General features: G+C 34.5%; 1 protein-coding gene across 11 annotated transcripts in view; it reads left to right on the top strand.

Moving 5' to 3' along the window:
- Positions 1-24,746, top strand: part of CEP128 (centrosomal protein 128) — a 398,658-nt gene that overhangs the window by 59,858 nt on the left and 314,054 nt on the right. For 10 of the 11 annotated variants that reach the window (XM_045451751.1, XM_045451752.1, XM_045451750.1 and 7 more), the window contains 4 exons: positions 609-725; positions 19,855-19,941; positions 22,500-22,574; positions 24,444-24,576. In XM_045451751.1, coding sequence (XP_045307707.1) covers positions 609-725; positions 19,855-19,941; positions 22,500-22,574; positions 24,444-24,576 — 412 coding nt within the window. Of the gene's footprint in view, positions 1-608; positions 726-19,610; positions 19,755-19,854; positions 19,942-22,499; positions 22,575-24,443; positions 24,577-24,746 lie in introns of those variants that run through there. The other variant, XM_045451758.1, reaches the window with a different exon arrangement.

Below are 24,746 nucleotides of genomic sequence, written 5' to 3'. Positions count from 1 at the left end.
ATCAGAGAAAGAAATTTTTTCATGTTTATTTTAGAGGGTCCCAATTAAACATTTTTCTGTTTGACTTTAGTTTTTGATCTTTTACAGCTGGTTTATTTTCAGTAGATCACAGTAGAAAAGATTGACAAGCTCATGAAAAACGCTTTTAATTATTTGCTGCTCATAGACATCAAAACCTTTCTAGGCAGGTCATGTTTATAGATAATTAAAATGAAAAAGAACTAAATAGATCAGTTTATCATTAATAGAGTGATAAATGCAGTTGTTGGCAAACTTGGCATTTTCCTTCTAATTCACCAGAGGGCACTCTTTTCTAGTCTATTTTAACTCTGATCTTCCGATTATTATATTATACTTTGAAAGATTTAAGTCCTTCATTGGGTTCCAGGTCTGGATTATTTGGAGACTAATGATTGTTTTCTTCTGTAACTTTCAGTCAGTTTTTTTGTGATCTGCTTAATAATAAGCATCGTTAAAAGGCACTATAAACAAGCTATTCTTAAATGCTATATAGGCAGTAGTGTATGCGGCATGAAATATCTCTCCAATGTTGTCTTTTATTGCCTACCAGCTCTATCATGTCACTGTTTCTGTCTGTTGATGTTAAGGTTTCAGATCGGGTGGAACGACGGCTTCAGGAAATAGAGAGAGAGATGCGCACAGAAAGGGAGCTGGTGGAAAGACGGCAGGATCAACTGGGACTTATTTCTTTGCAGCTACAGGAGGTTTGTAAAAAAAAATACCTTCTCAGAGAGTAAATCTTAAGTTTGATAATTACTTAGCTGCTGTTAAAATGATTAGAGTTCCTTGGTTGTTGCATGTGGCAGTATATTTCATTCCATATGAGAAATATAGCATATAGTTTGCATAGTTCAGTGTGAAGAAGACAGCCCTACCTGGTTCAAACCCAAAGTCTGCTGCTTGCTAGCTTTGTGACCTTGAGCAAGTTCCTTAGTTTGTCTGGGCTCATTTTCTCTGTGGAAAGTGGAAACAATAATAGTTTTTACCTAATCAGGTTTTTACCTAATGTAGTGTCTGGCATGTATTCAAAATGTTAACTGAAAGTATTATTATTCTGATAAATTTTCCTTGGCATGAACTAGACCAGGGGTCAGCAAACTATGGCCAATGGGTCAAATGTGGCCCACTGCATATTTTTGTAAATAAAGTTTTATTGGAACAAGCTGTTCCATTCTTACTATTTGTGGAAGGTGGTGTTTATTTTGTTCTTTGTTTTTATTTTAAAACACCGTGGCAGCATTGAAGAGTTGTAAAAGAAACTATCTGACCCACAAAGCCTGAAGTATTGACTGTCTGGTCCATTTATAAAAGTTTGCCAAGCCCTAGACTGGACTATGGTCAAACCATTTCAAAATTGAGATCACTTACCTTTCAGGTATCTTTTGAAATTTCAGACTTATGAGGGCATTGAAAAAATTACAACAAAGGACTTCTGTATACTCGTTACCTAGATTCTCCCAATATTCACGTTTTACCTGAATAAATTCACATTTTACTTGTTTTATCATTATATATGTATGTATGTTATAATAATCATAATAATGTAAAATAATTATTTTTATTAGATACGATTTTTTTGAGCTGGTTGCAGACACGATGTAAATACTTACATAGCTAAATAATAAGGTGTGTACATTCTCTTCCATAATCACAGGAAATAAATTTTGGATCAATACTATGATATAATCTATAGTTGTTTTTTTTTTTTTTTTAAATAACCTATAGTTTTTATTCAAATTTTGCTACTAACATCCTTTTCTGGTCCAGGGTACAGTACAGGGTCACATATGGCATGTGACCATCATGTCTCTTTAGTCTCCTTTGATCTGGAACAGTTTTTTCAATTTTTCTTTTTTGTCATGACCGTGACAACTTTGCAGAGTACTGGCCAGTTATTTTGTAGAATGCCTTTCTTTTTGGTTTTTTGATGTTGCCTCATGACTAAATTCAGGTTATGTACTTTTGGCAGGAAATCCAGAGTATTGGTATTTCACTTTTCCCAGGATATCTTACTAGGAGGCATGTAATGTCCATTTGTCCCTTTACCAGTAAAAATGGAACATTTGGATGAGGTGTTATCTGCTAGGTTTCTTCACTGTAAATTTTACTATTAGACCTTTTTAATTATTTATTTTATGGGGAGATTCTTAGAAACTTGGAAATAGCTTGTATCTTATCATATTTTTACCCACAGATGTTAACATTTATTAATATTCTCTCTTGAAACAGTTAAAACTCCTAAGTGATGCTAAATGGTGATTTTTTTTTTTTTTTTTTTTGCACATTGCATCATTTTTTCTACATTTATGAATTGGATTCCTACTGTGTGGAAGGGCTTTGCTTTTTCTCTTAATGTTGGTGTAGATTTGTGAATTCTCACTGTATTACATTGGTGATGTTTTATTACTATCATTGTAGAAAATTAATTTGTTGAAATTCCCTTTAAATGTGTCTTAGATCTATACATAAAGTATAAAAAATTAAAACAAGAAAACTTAAAAATTAAAAAAATGATTTCTTTCTTCTTTACAAAATGGTTTTCTCTAAAAATGATGTTCTGCAAATGCACTTATGTGTGCATGAACATCACTAACCCTTATAAATTGATGGATTAAAATTTTTTCCTAAGTATTAGGAGACACTGCCAGTTGACAATTAGGAGCAAAAAGTGCAACCTTAAATTATAATGTAAGCTGACAGAAAAATCTACTTTTGTTTTCTAAAGTTCCGTTTTTCTCCGTTTCACCAAAGGAGGCATACCCTTGTTAGTTGGTAATTACTTTGAAGAGGATACTTTGTTGAATAATTAGATACAGCATGTGGGTAGCCTTTTTTTTAAAACCTTGATTTTTACACATTTGTTCTCAAAGCAAATTGCATCTGGTGAGCTTAAGAATAGTACTGAAGAGACAATTGTTCTTTTTTACAAGAGAAAATTAGAGAAATTTTCTATACTTATTTTCCTCTTTCTTTGCAGAATGCACAAAATTACAAAGAAAGAAGGAGAGGAAGATTGCTTCCCACCCCTATTCTTGAGAAACCAGAGCCTGAATATTTGCATTGTAATTGTCAATTTGACTAAAAGCTTCAGTTGTGATTTGGAATTCCATCTCTGACAATACAATAGAGGATCACTATTGATGAGAAATGTTTAATTTCATATTTTGTCACTTTAAGTGGTGACCTATATGCTTTTAAAAGGTGGTTTTGGATTAAACAGTGCAGTGGAAGCTGGAAAGGATTAATTTAGGCTGATACGTTTTCCTACTCCCAAGTTAAGTGGCTTAGGCTGTTCTGGAAAGGTCATGTTTAAGGAGAGGAAACACTTTGCTTTTTGTTCAATATTAAAAAACACTTTTGCAAATACCTGTACTGTACGATCATAGTAATTGATATATTTTGTTTCTGGCTGTGGTGAGAAAATGAAAGTATAGGTGAGTAAGGAGGCCTGATTTTAGCCACTGTGCTCTTCTGCCTCCTTAAAATGTGTAGTTCAATCTTGGTGAATATTATGACATTTAAAAATTGTTAAGAGATTAGGAGTATTCATTAAAAATTCCAGGATGTCAGAGATTTCTAGGTATAATGTCATATTACAGCGAGGCAATATGTAGTTTTGGTTAAAACCTGCTTCTTTTTAGTGATCTAATGAGGTCCTTAGAACTTTATCTATTCCCATTTAATGAAAAACACAGTATTAATCATTGGAAATAGATTGAGAACGGCATTCTCCTCTTCTTGTTTAGAGGTCTTAAGAAGGAATTGTTCACTTTTTAATGTGTATGTGTGTTTTTCCCCCTCCTGGTCTAAGCATGTGAACTGTGGACACTCTGGAATCTACTCCCTTTATTAAGTGTCAGCTACTCATGTGCTACTGATGTCACATGAATGTCAGTTTTTCTTAACTTGGTAAGGACCTTCACTGGCCTTCAGACTTCATATTTTAAACTATGTTGTTTTGGGATCTCAGTAGAGGCCTTTTTAGAGAGGTGAATATTTCATATTGTGCAGTAAATATTCTTTTTATATATCTTTTTAAAATTTTGAATGGTTATTCTAGTACTCTGAACTTTTATTAATCAAATTCAAATATTGTTCAGCCTATAACCCTCGGTCTTTCCTTGTCAAACCAGTATGCAAACAATAAAATATTTGTTTAATGTTTATCATATTACAAACTCTTAGTAAGCTAACTTTGATTAGTTAAATATAGTGGAGTGGGGTTGGCATGGTGAGCGTAGGGTCACAAATGAGGTCTTTAGAAGTAAGCTCAAGTCAAAGCTTTTTCTTTTTTGCAGGCCCCAAAATAACATAAGATCCTAGATAAAATTTCTAACTCTTGGCTATGGCATCTTGGGAATTCCTGACTTGTTTTTTTTTTTTTTTTTTTTTTTTTTCTAGCTGTTTCTTGTAAATTGATTGTTATTTCTCCATCTTCATTTGAATTACTTAAAACAAAATACATGAGACAAATGCTGGGTGCATATTTGTAAATGCTTCTCAGATCATTTCGTAGAATATTAAAGTGCTAGCTCTCCCACTTACCCCACCAGTAATATTCCATGCTTGCTGATGATCTTGGGGGAATCAGGTGCCTCAAGGTTTAAAGGTGCTTTGTGGAGAAGCCTGTGGGGGAAGGTAAAGGATGGAATCTTAATTGAACATGGTGAAGATTAGTGGGGAATTGTTAGTGTAAGATGGGAGTCCAGCTCAGTGGTTTTTCAGTCTGTCTGTCTATGGGAAACCAGATTATGTGAGCCTCATCAGTAACATTAAAGTCATGTACAGAAAAATTAAAGTGATTGATAGATTTTTTTTTCAATATTTTTCTTCATCTTTTGGCATTCGTACCAATTGTGAAAAACCTAATGAAGAAATAGCTGTTTGTTCCTTCCCAGAAATGTCATTGTGGCTCCAGAGATGCTGAGTAATATGGATACTTCACCTAAGAAAAGCCTTGGGTACAGTTTATAAATGTATTTAGTTTGGACTCATTAAGGGAGAAGCTTCTAAGGAAGCCAAGAATGTTTTCTTAATGTCCTTTTAATAGCTTTAGCATCTCCCTTGAGACTTCTGTGTCAATTCAGAGGAGAACCTAGTCAGGCAAATGTTCTAACGTGCCCCTCATTAACCCTTTCCTTTCAAGGCTCCCCTACTCTGGTTTGGAGCCACAGGGGCCTTTCTAAGGCTGGTTGATTTTGAACTCCCCTTCACTTCTCTTTCTAGGGCTGAATTGCATAACTTTTGCATGGCACTTTATCCTCTCATGTTGCCATAGTCTGTGCCCCCACATTTTCACATGTTTATTTCTTAGTACACACATCCCTTACCCCATTAATGTTATTAGATGCCTTTTATATAAATGTCGGTTAAATCATCCTGACCTTGACCATCCCAGTAGCCTTCTTGGGCTTTGAGAAAGACCAGTAGAATTTACAAGCAAACGGGAATGTAAAATACCAGTTCCATGGAAAGCTCGGAAGATGTACCGTATTTTCCCAGTCCCTGGGACATGAGTTCTAGAATGCAGTCCTTTTCAGGCCCAGGTGACCAGGGGTGGGGATGTGGTAAGCAGAGAATAACACAGTAAGGGTGACATTTGGGGCCTTCAGACTGCCAAGGGCCTGAGAGCACTGAGTATCACAAAAGCACAACTACACGTGTACTATTCTGTAGGAAAATGTGTGTAGCTGGGGGAAATTCAAAAATTCTTGCTCTAGTGTGTATGCTTTATGGAGTGGAGCTGTTTGTGTGGGATAAATCTGAGCCTTATTTTAAGCCATGGTTTTTATTCAATAAACCCAGATCCCATCAACTATTTTTCTCCTTTTACAGACATGGCTTGTTTCTCCTCACTATTCAGCTTCTAGTGATATATTTCACATGAGGTTTTTTTGTCTCAGGTCATTACTAATTACTATTTCTATTACTATTTTTATTAAATATTAAACATTTATTAACATATTTATTAAATATTTTATTAGTATTTTGTATAAATATGTTATTAAATATGGAAAGTAACCACATTTCATAAATGTATAACTGACGTGATCATATCATAAATGCTCATGCACTCTTTTTAATGTAGCTTTATTTATTTGTTTGGCTCATTCCCCTATCTCTTATGTGTTCTCTCGTTATCAACCATTAATCCTACTCACTAAGAAAAAGGAACCAGTGTAAACATGTGGAAGAGATCCCTTTATATTTTCCCTAATTATTGCTCTTAATTGTCCTAGACAGACATCTGTGGACCATATTACACCTTTGCATGTATAGGATTTTTTGTATATTTTATCTTGATAAAATGGGATCACATTATATATATGTACATTCTGCATTTTGCTTTTTCCTCCCACCAATACTTCCTGGAAATTCCTTGAACTAGCTGATGTGGTTCAAACTTAATCTTTTATTACCACGGTTGGATTTTTATCATAATAGAGGTTATAAGATTATTTTTTCAGAAGGTTCCAACCTTTTACATTTCTGTTCATGAAATGGTTGAGAATGGCCCTTTTCTATCCATTCTCTTTAATATTTGCCAGGCTCCTGATAAAGCATTAACTCATTTTTATGTTTATTTGCATTTCCCTATTAGTGAACTTGAACATCTTTTCACATATTTGTCGGCAGTTTGCATTTGTGCCCGTACAGATAGCTTGCTTATCACTGCTCGTTTGGAAATACTGGATTGCTTGTGTTTTCCCTCAGGAATTTTACTTTTTTAATGACAGGAGGAAGGAATCTGTGTTGTTTTTTATGTGACTAATGAGTTGCCTTAACATCATTTTTGAATAATTTGTTCTTTCCCATCTGATTTAAATGCTACTTCTGTTATATATCTAGTTCCCCATGGTGTCTGTCTGGTTCTATATGCTTTTGTATTGATCTGTTTGTCTATCCCCGAACTGATAGCATTTTGTCTTCATTATTATAGCTTTCATTATATCTTGGTAAATGATAATGAACGTCTCTTGTCATGTTCCATGAAAAATACTGCTGGCATTTTGATTGTAATTGCACTGAATATATAGATTAATTTGGAGAGGTATTTTCTAATGTTCTTCAGTAATGTTTTATAATTTTATAGAAAGGTCTTATACATTTTTGTTAGAGTTATTCCCAGGTATCTTAGGGTTTTCCTTTCTATTGTGAATGGAATATTTTCTTTTATTGCATCTCTGATTGGTTATTTAGAATATGTAGGAGCACAGTTGGTTTTATATGTGGCTTTTGTATGCAACGCTTTTGCTTAATGATCTTATTTTCTAATTTGTTAGCAACCTTCATGTATTACTATCATGTACTATATTTTGTGTAGATAATCATATGTAAAATGAAAGGCAGTTTAGTCTCTAACTTTATTATTCATTTTTTTTTGTCATTGCTTTATTGCACTGGCTAGAAACTCAAGTGCAATATTGAATAGAAACAAAGATAGCAAGAATTTTTGCTTTGTTCCTATTTTTATAGGAATGCTTCCAAAGTGTTAAAGTGTTTCATATTGTTTGCTTCTGTTTTTTTTTTTTTTTTTCAGTGCTGTCCTTTATCAGATTAAGAACATTGCCTTCTATTCATAGGTTTTCAAGAAGTTTTTTGTTTGTTTCTTTCTTTCTTAAAAATCATAATGTGTTGTGGAATTTATTAAATACTCTTGCTGCTTGCTGTATTTCTCTTTTGATATTGAAATGTGAATGTTACCAATGAATTTTGACCCCTCCTAGCACTTGTTTATTTGGTCAAAATGTGTTGATTCTTAGACATTGCTGAGTTAATTTGCTAGCGTTTTCTTAGGATTTTTATCTTTATGTTTATGATTGAGGGCTTATAATTTTCTTTGTACTTGTCTTCTTGGATTTGGAAGCAAGGTTACATTAACCTCATAAAATGAATTTGGTAGATTCCTTCTTTTTCTATTTCCTGGCTCTGTTTAAGAGGGAGCTTGTCTATTTCTTGAATGTTTGTTAAAACTCACCCATAAAACCATTTGTACCTGTTATTTTTTTGGTTGCCTGAGGTTTTCAGTTACTTCCTTTCTTTCTATTTCTTCCTTTCCCTTTCTTCCTTTCTCTTTCTTTCTTTCTTGGTTTATATAGCCTTTTTACTTGTTAAGTCAGTTTGGTAATTCATGATTTTATATGTTATCCATTTTGTCTGTATTTTGAAATTAATTTTAAAAAGCAATCATAGGGGGCACCTGGGTGGCTCAGTCGGTTAAGTGTCTAACCCTTCGTTTTGGCTCAGGTCATGAGTTTGAGCACTGAGTTGAGCTGTATACTGACTGTGGAGCCTGCTGGAGATTCTCTCTTTCTCTCTTTCTCTCCTTCTCTCTCTCTCTCTCTCTCTCTCTCTCTCTCTCTCTCTGCCCGTCCCCAGCTCCCACATGGACTCTCTTTCTCTCTCTCAAAATAAATAAACTTAAAAAAAAAGCAATCATAGCTCTGATTTATTATTTTTAAATCTTTCTCTGAAGCTGTTACTCTTTTGCTTTAGTGTTATTTAGTTATTCCTTTTTCCTTTTTCATTATTAGTCTTGCTAGATATATGATTATTAGTTTCATTTTGACTAGCTTTATTACTCCATCACTTCTGTTTTAACTCTATTACTTTTTTCAAACTTTTTTGTTTAATTTTTTAGGATAATTGTTTCATTTTTTAGACTTGCAAGTTAAAAACATTAATTGATCTGGTTTTCAAAATTAATACTGAAAATTCAAGAAATTACCATATGTTTTGATATGCTGTTCTTTTTTTGTTTTTGTTTTTGATGGCTGGATTAGTCAGTTTACACTTATGATTAATTGATGCATTTGGAAATTTTTTTTTTTTTTTAATTTTTTTTTTTTTCAACGTTTATTTATTTTTGGGACAGAGAGAGACAGAGCATGAACGGGGGAGGGGCAGAGAGAGAGGGAGACACAGAATCGGAAACAGGCCCCAGGCTCCGAGCCATCGGCCCAGAGCCCGACGCGGGGCTCGAACTCACGGACCGCGAGATCGTGACCTGGCTGAAGTCGGACGCTTAACCGACTGCGCCACCCAGGCGCCCCTGGAAATTTTTTTTAATCATTTTATGTTTTTTTAAACATATTTCTTTCCTTTCCTTTCCTTTCCTTTCCTTTCCTTTCCTTTCCTTTCCTTTCCTTTCCTTTTCCTCCCCCTTCCTCCCCCTTCTTTTTTGTTTGGTACTGGATTGAAATGTATTGTATATTCATTCTAATACTTCTGGCTCTAAAGCTGTAGATTATATTTCTATTTTTTAGATGGTTATTCTCAAATTTTAACCATTACATCTATAACTACAAATTATTCTAAGAAATCTGTGCTCTAAGCATAGTGATGTCCTCTCAGTGTCTTATCAGAACATTTTTCTTCTGACCCTCAGCAAACTTCTCTTTTCTCATCCTTGAGGTTTCATCGTTGTCTCCTCTTCAGGAGGCTCTGTTCCCTCCCCCCCTCCCTTTTCTAAAAAAGCTCTTTTCTGCCCCATTTTTTTTTTCTTTTTTATCAAATTACTTGAGCTTTTCATAGCACTTAAAAACCGCCTGTAGTTGTATATTTGTTTACTTATATTATGGTATGTCTCCACCACTATAACGGGAACTCTGTTAGCAGGAACTTTGTCCATCACGCCTGTTTTCTGGGGCATGTAGTGCTGTGTGTTTCCCACAGCAGTCATTCCGTGAGTACTTGTTGAAGGGATGACCGTTGTTTTCACACAGGAGTGACCGTTTAGCTATATGTAGCACACTTGGTTAAAAAATTTTTTTTTCTTTTCAGGTTTGTCTAAGTTGTATTTTCCCACTGCTCTTATTTTTGCAGAGAACAAAGTAAATGCTAACAGATTTTAACTTCTTTGAAGTTGAATACATAATAGTCTAAGTGATTTAACTGAACTCTCACAAACATTCTTCAAGAATTCAGACCATCACAATTAAATTCTCACTTTTTAGAGTATGTTGATATGGTGGTTTACTGTTTTTCAAATTGTGTTGAGAACTTAGGACAGCTAGGTTACTGGTTTCTTAATGTAAAACCGACAAAATTGGAAAAAAAATTAGACTAGAACTGCTCAGATACATGAATTCTGAAATTAAGACTTTAAAATATTAGTTACAGATTTCTGAAACAGTGTTGATTTGGTTGTGTGGATATGAATGAACTGATTCTTCATGGAGTTGTTCCCATTTTGGGTCAGTACCAGAGGCTGATTGGCTTTGATTTGGGAACATAGCAAATAATGGACAGAAAAGAGATACACTATTTTTCTTTTTAATTTTCAGAACTTTTGAAAGTTCTTTCAATATAGGTTTTTCACATAATTTACACTAAATGTTTCAAATGTAGATGATAAAAGTCTTAGGAGGATACTCAAAAATAGGAAATTACTGCATGTTTTTGACCACTAGTCGTCAGTATTGAACCATCAATTGTGACCAAGCAGGCATCCTTCGTTAAAGTTGCTAAACTTTCTTGGAAAATGATTATAATACATGTATCTCTACTATTAGGACTCCCTGAAAGTATACTTGGCACAGACAGTACAACTGAAAAATAATGTAATTATTTAACTTTTGTTATTTGAAAATTTATATTTGAAACAGTGTTGCTTTTTACTGTTGAAAAATAAAATATGACGCATTGAGTATTATATATTAAGACATCTGTTATATTTACCACTAAAACTATCATTTCTATGCCTTTTGTTGGAGTTTCTTTCATGCTTCCCATTTAGGGTTACAGTTTTTCTCTCTCTCCGTCCCTATGTGGAAAAAGTCTTTTTACTTCTAGTAAAACAATGAGAGACTGTAATTTGATATGAGAGTTATTCCACTGGAATCATGTATTCTCGTGCCCTTTTCCATGGTTCATGTATCTAATATATATAGAAATGTGCCAAAGATGCACTTTCTCTAAATTTTTATCTTCTATAGATCCAAACTTTCTCCTAATTATTGTTTTCATTTCCTTAATAATCACTGCCTTTGCAATCTGTTGTCTACCCAACCTAGTTACAGTCATTTTCCACTGGTGTTCTAATGCTGTTTGATCTTTCCTCTGTGTAATCTTGTTTGTTTGTGTTTCTTTACCTGGCAGAAAAGCATTTTTTATAGCTCTATTATGACTCATTGCATTCCTAGTTAATTTACATTTGTATTGAGTACTCATGACCCTTTTTTCTTTTGTAAATACTGAAGCTGTGGTATTCATTATTTATTGCCCAAGAAATGGGAATCTGCTTAGAGTTTCCTAATATATCTTTGTCCATCTTATGGCCAAGTTAGAACAGTATTTACACCTCTAACTTTATTATGTAGTCATTTGATGAGGCTTGTATGGCAGTGAGGAAAAGTTATGTGATTTCATATTTTTATCTGAGATTGAGATCCTGAAGCATTGTTATCCACTGTCAGTCTTGGATGGGAATCCTGTTAGAGGAGTGCTGTGATTCAGAGCCACAAAGACTTGGGCAGATGTGGGTTGCTGGAGCTCCATTTCCTGTTCTTTCCTCTCCTACCTGGGAACTTGTGCAGAAGGTGCTAAATTACATCTTTTTGTGTGATTTGTCCTAGTAAGTAGCTCCTATGATTGATTTCTTCTTACAAAGATGGATAGTCATCTTGACAACAAAAACAATTTTAATTTTATATTTAAAAATTTTTATGTGGTTCTTTTCTGTCCCTTCCTTTGCCATTTCTCTCATCTTTCGCATCCAGTCCATCATTAAATTCTGTCTAATTTAAATTCTATTTTAAAAAGTACATTCTGAATTGGTAACTGCTCATCTCCTCAACTAGTGTACTTTCATCTATCCTCTTGTCTCTGTTTTCTCCTGCTTGGGCTGGTGTAGAAGCCCCCTTGTTTCCATTCTTAGCTTCTTACAGTCTTTTCCCCCAGAATCAGATAGTGCCATGTCATTCTCTCTGAACCCTTCAATGGTTTGTTTATCATCCTCAGAATGAAGTGTGAAGTCCTCAACCTACAAGACCCCTCTGATAGGGTTTCTACATGCCCCCTCACCCTAATTCTCTGTCATTCTTCGTGTCCACTGTAGGCCAACGACACTGTTGCTTTTCCACAGCCAGGCACCCTCCTGCTCTTGGACATTTGCACTTTCCATTTCCATAGCCAGGAATTTTCAACTCTGAAAGCAGTTGCGTTGTTTACCCTTACGTCATTCAGAGCCCTACTTCAGCAAGGCCTTATTAACTATCCTAGATAAAATACCCTTTCCTCACTCTTGAGCCCCTTATGTTGTTGTACTTTTTCTTGATAGCACTTTTCATTACCTATCATCTGTCTGTCCTCTGAGCAAAATGCAGGCACAGTTTTGATCATTGCTGTATCTGTAGTTCCTAGAGCAGTGGCTGACATGGAATAAGGCCCCCAAAAAGTGTTTCTTAAAGAAAGGAATGAATAAATGTTGTCTACTATGTAGTCAGAATTGTATATAGTAAAATATTCATCAGCACATACCTTCATGTACTTACTATATACCAGGTACTGTGCTGGGGACTAGGGATTTCATGGTACTTACAATGCTGTCTTCACTTTTAAGGGCTCCCATTTTAGCTGAGAAAGAAATGTTAACATTTAATTCACTGAGGGTGTTATTTAAGCTTTGAAATGGGCTTCAGAGTGCTCAGAGGGGAAATAATTCCCTGTTCTTGATCCTTTGGGAAAATTTGGGTGGAAGAAGTGGCATTTTTGCTGAGACTTTGTGTTTTCAGATCACTGTAGGCATTTCTTTTATGAGTGTGATTCTGCCCCATTGCTTATTGCTACATGATAAGCACTTTACCAATCTGTGGCTGAAATTCTTACTTAAATTCTGACTCACTATAGTTTTGATTTCAAAATTGTTCTCTCTCATTTTGTGACATGTTAATTATTTTCTTCTCTCTTTTATGTTTGTTACCTGTGGATTACTAATGTTTTTGCAAGGATAAAGTAAACACTTTTCTGTAAGGTTGTGAAAGAACCAGTAATGTTACCATGCTGTTAAAAAGGAAATAGATGGAAAAGAATGATGGTCTATTATGGGATTTGTCTTTCAAAGCTGGTTGAACACTATTTGGCACAGCTTGAAATGTGCAAGTCCAAGATATATCATGTTCTCCAGTTTTCTTCCTTACTCTTTTTCTTGATTTACCTCTTTGCCTCCTGTACCCCTCCCTGCTGATTTAACCTATAAGTCTGTTTTATTAGGCTTTGATCATTTCACATGACACTAAAACACTTTTAACATCTTTTCTGTGGAAAATATCTTTTCCCCCAAAACTCCTTGCAGAAGAGAAGCTGGAAGAGATCTTTTATGTTGTCTCTTTCAACCTTGTACTCAACCTTGTACTGAGTGAGTACAAGAAATTCAAATAGTTGAATTTCTATTAACAGAGTAAACTTCCCATGGATATTATAGCCAGCTTGCACAAGCCATATTCCCTTTCTTTTATTGGGAAATACTGATAGTGATAGCTGGTCAGATTAAAGAATATTGCAGATTTGATGATATATTTCAGAAGCCTACTATTTAATGTTGATAACACAAAAGTTGATAGGGTAGAAATATTTTCTACATCACAGGAGAAGTAATATGTCAACTGTTAACATGCCAGCAAAGGCCTTTGGATTCCTTTGAAGGATGCAGTTTTATGAGATGATGTATAGATATAAATTGTCCTGAAATTCTTAAAGTCTCATTTCTGTATAATGACTTATGTCATCTATTCTTAGGCCTTTTACTTTATTAAGAAAATATTACCTAAAACTATTAATTATTAAATGTTTATAATGTGCTTTCTGTCCCCTTTTACCTCTCCGTTTTCAGTGACCTTTCTTCCAAATCCTCCAATGTAGATAACATATTTTCTTATTATTCACATGTCCTTGAACGAGGTGTATTCTTCCATATATTTTCCTGGACTGATCAATTTGCTTGTAGCTTCCTCATTTCTACTCTCATTGAAGTTAGCCCTCTTGTGATTTTTTTGATCCTCTTTTTTTCTTTTTTCTTTCTTTTTTTTTTTTTTTTCCCTGATCATTTGCCCTCTAGGTTCTTAAAGAGCCGTTTCTTATTTTCTCCAAAATGGCCATTATGGTCTCTGGCTCATTTCTTTTTTAAGTTTTTAAAATTTATTTTTGAGAGAGAGAAAGAGAGTACAACTGGAGGAGAGGCATAGAAGGATAGGTGAGACACAGAATCCAAAGTAGGCTCTAACCTGAGCTGTCAGCGCAGAGCTGGATTCATGGCTGAACCCATAAACTGTGAGATCATGACCTGAGCTGATGTCTACTGAGCCCCCCAGACACCCTCCTTTCTTTATTTCACCTGTTATTTAAGCATATGTATAGATGTTCTTGTAAAGCACCTCACATTCTGTTTGGAAATAGTTGCGGTTTGCATTATAAATAAATACTCTTATTGCTGCTGTGAGTTGCAGTTAAGTCTGATGCATTTTATGTTTGTACCATATATGACTACATCTTAAAATATTGTTTAATTACATTTATTTTGCTATGTGTACTTATTTGTTGTTGCCAATATTGTCATCATAAACTGTAACAAATAAGGCTAGCATGGATCTGTGTGAGTCCCTCTGTAGCACCATATGCAAATAGACATTTAATGCCGCTAATGCCATGATGATGAAAAATATCTGTGCTTTTGTTGACTGAACAGCTGCCTGACAATAGACTGAGATTTTCTGAGTGCAGGACTTGTTTAATTTCTACTTTGTGCTTTTCTTGAGGAGTGTAATGTTTCTATCTACATTTTCAGTGAATCTATCCTAGACCATCTGTTTATAAAGCCCTTTTCCATCATTATCAATTAATATTTATTGGGTAGCTACTGAGTGCATAGTGATATTGTGTAAACAGAGACCACTCTGCTACAGATAGACTTATTCATTGACTTGGTACTGTTTTATTTTGATTAGAAAATGGTAAAAAAAAAAAAAAAAAAAAAAATCCAGAAGCATAAAATAACATCCTCTAACTGTAAACAGTGAAAGATGTTGTATATTTACAGGGCATTCTGTTCAAATACAAATAAAACTTGAGAGATTTTAAATTAAATTTTTATAATTATCTGTGATCTTCTGTTTGTCAACAATTCTAACTCAGTGGTCCTGTAATTAGAAAGTCAAATGAAGTGTCATATCGCTCTGGGATTTCTAATAAAACTGTGAGTCTCTTTTTTGAGAGGAAACTACTCAGATAAAAACAGACCCTCCACTAAGAGCTTTTGCTTTTGGATTTTGAAGGAAATCCTGGAAAGTGCACTTGTTGGGCTCACATTTAACTTTACTTGCAAGATTTTTATTAAGTAAAAGATTGCATAAAAATAAACTCCATTCCAGTAAAAGCAATGGCATTTTAAGGAATAATACTCATTACCATTGTTGCTTTTGTATTAAAGAAGGCAAAAGACTTGTATGTCTTTTCAGCATACCAACTTTGCAGGCAGTGATTAAGATTTTGTTTTGCATATTGGCAAATTTAATAACATATAAAGAATGAAATCTTGACAGTAGTCAGTAGGGGTTTTACTTCAGAGTTATTTTTATAGTCATTGTAGTGGATCTTGCTGATTCATCCAGGATCTCTGGACTAGTTATTCTTCTATGTGGCCTTTGGCTAAGATTTAGGGTAAAGACTATGACCATGGAACAGAGCAGAGGGAATTGGCTCTCATGGTGATTGAACCCATGACCTTGGTTGGCTTTGTGGGCACAGGGTGCCCCAGCCAGTCATAGACTCCATAAATATGGACATAGTAGAAACAGTAAGTTTCCTTTATAGGTCAGCAATAAGTGTCTATCTGTCCTCCCACGATAATTTCTATAAAAGTTCTTTGGATTCCTGAAAAAATAAACACCTTAGCATAAGAAGACAAAAAAAAAAAAAAAGAAGAAGAAGAAAAGACATCTAGGCCATTCTCAAACAGAAGCTTTGAGTTTTATGTTTCAAAACCTCAGGTATCTTTAAAGAATGTCATTAAGGATTACAATTACCATCAGAAATAATACCAATGTACTTAACTACTGATAAATCTTACTTAACTACATGATACTTGATATTACTCTGCCTTTTGAAAAACAGGAATGGTTGCATCTTGTGACTCCATGCACTATGTGCTTACCACTTCCATCTGGAAAATACACATAATTCAACTGGCACAAGTTTTTAGAATTTCCCCCTTACTTTGATATCCCGGAAATCTGTATGGTGTTATAATAGTAATGATTACAGTTGGATTCTCTTTGGACTTTATCATGTAATTTCTACTTTAACTTATTAAACTTCTTTTTTTTTTCTTTTTTGTAGTGGTAGATGTTGGTATAGAACTTTTGTTCCTTGGTTATGGCTGAAAAATAAATTTCTTTGAACAATTTAAGTAAAATCTATCTGGCTATTTTTAAGTTAGATATTGGTTCAGGGATTTAGAATATGAATGCATTGTTTTCTGCCTTAAAAAGAAAGTTAATTTTTTTTTGTTTTGCTTGGTTTTTGTTGGCACAGATAATCCCCAACTGGATGAACTTAAAGGCTAAAATTTTCCATGACTTGAGCTAGTTCTCATGTGGGAGGAATCTCTAACTTGATTTAGGAAAAAACAAAATTTAGAAATTCACAGAACTTGACAGAAATAAAAGCTCTGTTAATTTAAGTGAGTAGTACTAGTTCTGAGCAATAAAATCCTGCTGCATTATGCATATACATTCCTTTTCAAAATATATATTATTCTATTGATGTTTGATGGTTTTAGAGCTGTGATTTAGGTTTCCAAACAAGAATTTTAGAAATAGACACCAGATCTCCATCTTAAAAAAAAAAAAAGGAGTTACATGAGTTTATTACAGTATTCTATACATACTAAGTACTTAGTAATTTTTTTTCTTGATTTGAAATATAGCAAATGTTCTTAAAGCTATTTAAAAATTTTAATATACATAAATATAAACAACTTTTAACTTTATAGTTCATGTGGTCTTATTTGGCTCACAATAGCATTATATTGTGAAGCTTAAAATATTTGCTGACTTTTATTTTGTACCTACATGAAGAATTTAATTATAAAAAACATAGTCAAATGAGCTATAAAGCAATGAAAAGACATAGAGACACTTTAATGGCATATTATCAAGTGAAAGAAGCCAGCCTGAAAAGACTACATACTGTATGATCCCAACTATGTGACATTCTGGGAAAGAAAAACCATGGTGACAGTAAAGAGATCAGTGGTTGCTGGAATTTGGGAGGTAAGGGATGAATAGGTAGAGCACAGAGGATTTTTAGGGCAGTGAAAATACACTATAACACTGTAATGATGGATACATGTCATTGTATATTTGTTTAAATCCATAGGGTGTACGGCACCAAAAATGAACCCTAATGTAAATTACGGGTGATTATAATGTGTCATTGTAGGTTCATTAGTTGTAACGATGCACTACTTTGTTGAAGGAAGTTGATAATGGGGGAAGTTATGCCTGTATGAGGACGCCGGTGTATATGGGAACTCAGTTTCCCTCTCAATTTTTCTGTGAACCTAACTCTCCCCGCCCCCCAAGGAAAAAAAAAAGTCTTTAAAAATATATAGTAAAAGCAACAATTTTCTAATTCTCAGTGACTTGACTTCTTCATTCTTTGTTACTGGGAGGAGAAATCTGACTTGGAAGTTTGTACCTTTTCAGGTGTGATGTTACTGACCTGTTGTTTGATATGAGCACAGACTTGTTTTTCTATAGTCTGGTTGGTTTACCAGTGAGTCATCTACATGTTCTTGCCCTTGTGACCAAAGGCATGCACTTGTAGCACTGCTGAATGATGAGGATGAGACCGGATAATTTATGTTCATCATTTTTTTTTTTTTTTATTACATTTCAGTGGCCTGTGTGGGAGTTATCATAGGACCTTTATTTCATTCCAGCTTCTTCATTCTTACCCAAGCTGACTGGTCCCTTTACAGTAGACAAAGGGCCTTTAATTCCCTATTTGTTCTTTATTTTTGAGTGTGTTATTTTTTAGAGCCTCTTGATAAACATGCCTGTTGTCAAAGTTGTGGGAGCTTTTATGGTCAGATGAGATGTCTACAAACATTTTCCTTTTCTCCTTTCCCTTACTTTTTAAAAGAAAAGGCTGTTCCCCCCCCCCCCCCGCCCCCAATTTTATAAATAACTGAGAATTCGGAATCATCTACCTTCAAAGAACTACAGTAATATAATACTCAATATGTTAGTCTTTTTAATGGAAATAGGTGTACTTAAGGAAAAGAAGAAAAATTGTTGTTATTAAAGATTTAAATGTGCCCCAGGGACCCACTATTAAGGCTCAGTGTTGTTGCTGTAATCTTAAACATGTAAAAGACAGTCTGCATCCTGGAGCAGGGTACCTGATAGCTTTATAGCTAAACTGCTTTTAAGGAAAAAATGAGCTTTAAAAAGCAAAATAACATAATAATAGAAATTCATTGGCATGTGTTTTTTTTCCTCTTTTTATAACTGCTTTTACTGGGTCAGTTTTAATATAATTCTCAGTTTCTTGATCTAAGTCAATGGGAAGGAAATCTAGTGTTGCCTTATACACTTAAAAAGGTAGTAAATGAGTTAAAGTTTGTTATTAAGGTTTAAAGAAATATCTTGTATTTTCGATTTAGTTAGTTTTATAAATCTTTATCTTTGAGTGTTATTTGTGTTTTCAGACTTTTAAAGTGCATTAAAATATACGTATGGGGTCTTAGGAGTTAGATTTTCTTTCTTTGTGTTTCATTGTAAACTATGTAATGTAGAAAATAGATTCAGTAGTCTGGGCTAGAATATTGCATATGTGTTTATTTGTTTACTGACTGATGGTCTAATGTTCAAACTTAATGACATTTCTAGGTGATGTGGTGGAAAAGTAGTAATTTGCTTTGGGTTCTCCTTAAGACCTCACTTTTATTCCTCTACTGAAAACAATAGTATTTAAGTTCTCACTGATTAAAATTTTCTAAGACTTCTATATCTGTAGAGTAAAAGGAGAAATAAAAAAGGGGGGTGTTAACATTTTGGACACCAAGTAGAGCTATAATAGAAAGGTATATTATTTGGAAAAGAGATATCACAAGTTAACTGGTCAGATGTGGAAGGTAGAAAGTGAAGAGGAAAGGAAATTTTATTGCATATTCCTAGGTAGCCAAAAGAATTAGAGGTTCTTTTATTCATTTATCTCATATATGGAAATTTAGATTTTTAAAAATTTGACTTTCAGAAGAATTATGTTTTTATGAGGCATAATTCCATGTACTATATAAAACACAATTTGTTTAATTAAAGTTCAGCTTATTGATTTCTATTTCTTTCACATCAAGTAAAAGTATTAATATTTATACTAATTATAAGAAATGAAGATTAAATATTTCTTAGCCTAAGCATGAAAATAATTTCTCACATTGCCCTTTAAGGGGAATTAATTCTGGTAACTGATAGATCTTTACAGGGGTGGGAATGTAGGGGTGTTGGGTGTGGTTATGAGTTTAAGTTTTCGAAATTGAGAACTGGTAGAGAGGCAAACTGCTTTGCATAACCTGGAGAGGGAGATTTAGAAGCCTGTGGGGAAGTTCCAGAAGGTGCAAAGAAAGTAAACAACGAGGGTGGACAAGATGTGAGGGAACAGCAAATAGCCCAAGAGAATTGCAAGAACAGCCAGTGTTTGGTGGCTGTTTGATGAGCATACTCCACTGATCTGTAATAGTCTTCTGTAAATTCCAGATCCTAACAGTGTCTTTCGGTTTTCTATGGATTTTGGACTAATACACATTTTTTTTTTTTTTATCTTTCATTCTAGGCACTGAAGAAACAAGAAGCTAAAGCAGATGAAAATGAGGGAGCCATGAAAAATAAGCTAAGACAGACTGAAACTGAGAAGAGTCAAGTAAGATTTTGAGAAAGTAACGCGGTTTGGGGCCAGTGATATTTGTTGAGTGTCTTAAAAGTTGTCCCTGGGATCATTTGTTAAGACACAGTGAAGCCTTTATGTTCTGATATGGAATCACTTGGTTTGATGGCTCTGCCATTCTCTGTTGCTTGGTCTGGGAAACGCGTACAGGTCATTTGCTACCTTTTCACCTGGCCACTTCCTTTCTAGAGGCGAGTCGAACTTGGAACATGCAAGGAGCTTGACTTTGCTGAAGGGTTAGGAAAAAGACTTGTTGTTTAAAGGATGGGTATTTTGAATATATTCATTTTCATCATAGAAGATAGGCGTAGGCGCAACCTACAGGAAGAATCCTCTATTCTCATTAGATATTAAGGACTTTTGACATGTATTCATGTCTGCAAACCTATAGAGCCTAGGGCATTAGAATTAGAAAGGAATTTAGAAGATAGATAACTCTCCTCAGTTTGCAAATGAATAGATTCAAGGGTGAGCCCAATGATAAAATGAAAATTTGCCCCCGATGTAATATTCTTACTCCATATCACTTTTAAAATCTACCATTGCTTCCTTGATTTTTATTCACCAACATAGTCAAGTTAAATGATGCATCCATGCTGCCTTTCTGGTAAGCGAGCTAGCATCGTGCTTGCCCTTTGAGGGTCGAGGCTGCCAGAATTATCCAGTAGTTGTGACCAGTATGGGCCATGGTAGATTCTGAAGCCATTTTGACTGAAGTGTGATTCCTTCCCTCTTTATTTCTTCAAAAAAAGAAGACAAGTCAGATAGTATTTTGTGTGGATTCTGTGATTGTATACATACCTTATTATTTTTTTTTTTATAGAATATGGTATTTTATTGGCCACATGTATAATTTTTTTTAAAACTTGTATAACCAGATTTAAAAATTATTTTGAAATAGTTACAGATTCATAAGGTGTTGCAAGACAGAATGTGCAGAGAGGTAATATGTGCCCTTCACCCAGTTTCCCTCAATGGTAACATTTTGCATAGTTGTCATTCCATATCAAAACCAAGAAACTGATTTGGTACAGTGCATAGAATTTATGCAGATTTCACCAGCTTTATGTGCATTCATTTGTGTGTGTAGTTCTGTGCAGTTGTATCTCATGTGTAGATTCATGTTGCTGTCACCACAGCAAAGATACAGAAACACAATGCCCCATTATGCTACTCCTTGATAACCATACCTACCACCTGGACCATATTTGAAGGACTAATATATAGAAAGTAGTTTGGTCAAGTGAAATAATAATTTAGGATAACTATCACAAATCTAAGCACTTAATAACATCTTAATATAAATTTGTGGTTTCATAGAACAGCCTTACTGTTACAAAATGCAAACATGTCTAACATATGTATTCTCTGGAATTTTAACAAACATGTGTCCCGTCTGTAGGTGTGAAAAAGTAATTTTACTCTTCTCAGTTCTTTGGCTAATTTAATAATTAAGTTGACATAAGACAGGTTAACAGGAGAAAAACAAATTTGATTTTGTATGTATAGAAGCTGCATAAAAATAAGAGCCTCAAAGACAGGCAGTTGAGGCTTATATGCCATGCTGAGCTAAGGAAAGGGGATAGAGGTCTGGGGCTTCAAAGGAGAGGAAAACAATTCATAGGAAGATGAGAAGAACAAATGTTTGGTAAACAAATGTTTGCCTTGTCTTACAGAGAAGTCTTTCAGGTATAAAAAGTTATCTCTGGGAATAGCTCTCTTGCTGGTACAGACTCCCTCTCTAAATTCTTTAATGCAATTAAGGGAGAGGTAAAAGCTTTTCCAGAGTCTGTTGGGTCTTGATTGCCTTCAGCCCCAAAAATCTGTATGCCAAAGAGGCCTAATTTGGGGTGGCACATTCCTCTCCCCTTCACATCCTCTTAGATTTTTCAGCTTGTAGGAAGCTAGGCACATTCAGACTTTGCAGGTATTTGCACACTTTCTGTGAATATTTATCTTATGACTATATTAAGGAAATTTTAAGTATCTTATTCTGAAATTAAATATTTTTAAGTTTTAGGAATGTTACAAATATTGGAAATATTAGGAACGTTAGAATATTATGAATACACAAAATCACCATTTAGATGAAATAAACTTTTAGTCATTGGGTCCTCGAAGTTTTTATTCTAATTCAGTTCATATGACATTACATGTACTAAAGAAAAAAAAATGTTTTGGAATTTAGATTACAGTGATTTAGAACTGGAAAGAATCTCAGAGATTGTCTAATACAAAGTCCTTATTTTAGAGATGACAGAAAGGAGACCTAAGGAAAAGAGGGTCATAGTTAATATGGAACTGACTTAGAACTCAGACCCCCTGAGGTCTGGTCTGGTTCACTTTGTTGTTATGCAAATAACATTATTTTCTTGGAAGCATCAATGTGTTTTGATAGCAAGATGTTTTCTCCTGTTAGCTGTAAATATCTTCTGAAAACTTTTCCATTTTTCTACTCTTAAACTATACCTATAATAATTTAGTTATTTTCTGCCCCACTGGACATTTTTCTTTATCCTCTGTTGAAACTCTAGCTTGAACAAGAATTGGAGCTATCTCGAAGGTTATTGAATCAGTCGGAAGGCAGCAGAGAAACACTTCTGCATCAGGTAAATCTATGCAAGCTATAATAATCTGCTTTTAAATTAAATCAGGACTGGGGTCCCTTGGTGGTTCAGTCGGTTACGCATCTGACTCTTGATTTCGGCTCAGGTCATGCTCTCACTGTTTGTGATGTCGAGCCCCGTTTTCGTCTCTGCGCTGACAGCAAGGAGCCTGCTCAGATTCTCTCTCTCCTTCTCGCTGCCCCTTTTTCACTCATGCATGCGTGCTTACTCTCTCAAGATAAATAAACATTTAAATAAACTTTAAAAAATAAAGATAAAAATTAAATTAGGATTGAGTCGCCTTTTCTATTCAATGTCTCTGTGAAAGGTAGAAGATCCCACCTAGGTCTAGAAGTTTTTTTTTTCCGCCCCCTAAGGAATGTATATTAAAACGCATAAGCAAAAGAAGAAATCCTTTCAGGAAGAGTCAGAGAAACCTAGTACAAAGCACTGGCCCAAGTTCCCACTGTGATAGTGAGTGCTGCTCCAATTTAGGATTTACCTCTCCGAGCATAACCAGTGTAAAAATGAGACTGGATGCATGAGATAAAAATTTCCCAGGAGTTTAATTTTATTCAAGGAGGCATTGGGAGAGTGAAGGAAGAAGTAAAATACATTAAACAGACCTTTGCATATTCAAGTTACTTTGCATTATTGTCTTATATTTATGGTTTTCAAGATGCTGCCTGCCCCTTTTAACCAAAGATAAAGCTTAATTTTAAAGCATAGCATTTTGTAGCCCATAAGCCTGTAATGAGAGTTTGGTTCTTCTGCTATTTAAAGTTCAATAACTTGAAGTAGTCATCTTACATTGGATAAGGGCATGTGTATTTCTAATCGCCTGTCAGTGTTTGGTAGAAACTGCAGTTGTACCTTTTTCTGTTTTGAGGTGTGGCTTGCATAACTCACTACATAGTATGCTAGGTAGGCAGAAATGTCAGGCATCTTCGATGCTCAGGAGTATTACATTTTGACAATTAATGCTAAAAATATATCATAACATCTAATTTACAAAACCTTTAAAAATGTTCACTGACTTTGTTCTGCAGCCAGTGTTACAATGGAATTAATGTTGGCAGAGTTCAGGTTTTCTTTTTTTCTAGTTTATATTTGTAGTCATTTACACTCTAATTTTTTTTTTTTTTTTTTTTTGGTACTCTGACTTGTGATTTCTGATCTCATCTTTTGAAGTAAGAGATTACCATATTCAGGTTGTCATTGACTTAAACTGAGTCTTTTTGATACTCCTAATTTGCTTAATGGTCACTGGAGACATACCTGCTATGCGTTAGGCAATTTGCTAGTCTTTAGAAATACAGATGAATAACATAGTTCCTGACCTCAATGAGTTTATAGTTTATTCAACAGCATTTATTTCTCACTTATTTTGAACAGTACTTTGATATTATAATATGCTAAATTGTGATCTTTTCACTTGAGTTTACCAGTCAATAGGCCATATTCACATGAAAGAGAAGGAGTAAAAAATATAAAAATGATTATGTAGGTGGTTTCGGTTAATAGTGGTGGAGTGCACTGAGTTCACAATAAGGGATTTTTGGGGGTTTTTTGGTTTTTTTTTTTTTGTGTGTGTGTGTGTCAAATTCTTTGTCCCGATAGACACACAGAAGGGGAAAAAGACATTCATTCTCTGTGGAAGTAATGGGAGAAATAAAGAAAAGGAGCGAGAGACTGTTCCACTGTGCTTGGCATAACAAGGAGGTTAACTGGGCTTCCGTTTGTGCTGACAGAAGCCCATGAGAAGTAATTTTTTTCCCTATAAAAAATAATATACAATAATTTGTGAGTTCATTTATTCTTTTCCTGCACTGAAAACTGATACAAGTTTCATTTTTGACTATACGTGTTTAGGTAGAAGAGCTCCGTACACAACTTTTGAAAGCAGAAGGTGATCGAAAGGGTTTACAGCATCAAGTGTCTCAGATTTCCAAGCAACAATCAAACCATCAAGATGAACAAGGAGATGACTGGAGGTTTAGGAGAGGTACAATTGTGATTTGCAAATGTGTGGGTTGTTTTTGATCTTCCTTAAATACTTACCACTTTCAGAATTGCATTTCTTACATTGCGCTCTTGTCATCTTATTTCTTGATCTACAGGTTTTCAATAAGCTAATCATGATTTAGCATCTAGTTTTCAAAAGCAGACTGTGTT

Source organism: Leopardus geoffroyi, chromosome B3 (assembly GCF_018350155.1).
Source record: "Leopardus geoffroyi isolate Oge1 chromosome B3, O.geoffroyi_Oge1_pat1.0, whole genome shotgun sequence".
NCBI classification, from domain to species: Eukaryota; Metazoa; Chordata; class Mammalia; order Carnivora; family Felidae; genus Leopardus; species Leopardus geoffroyi.
The sequence above is the reverse complement of the archived record's forward strand: the minus strand, read 5'-3'. Positions and strand labels throughout refer to the sequence as shown.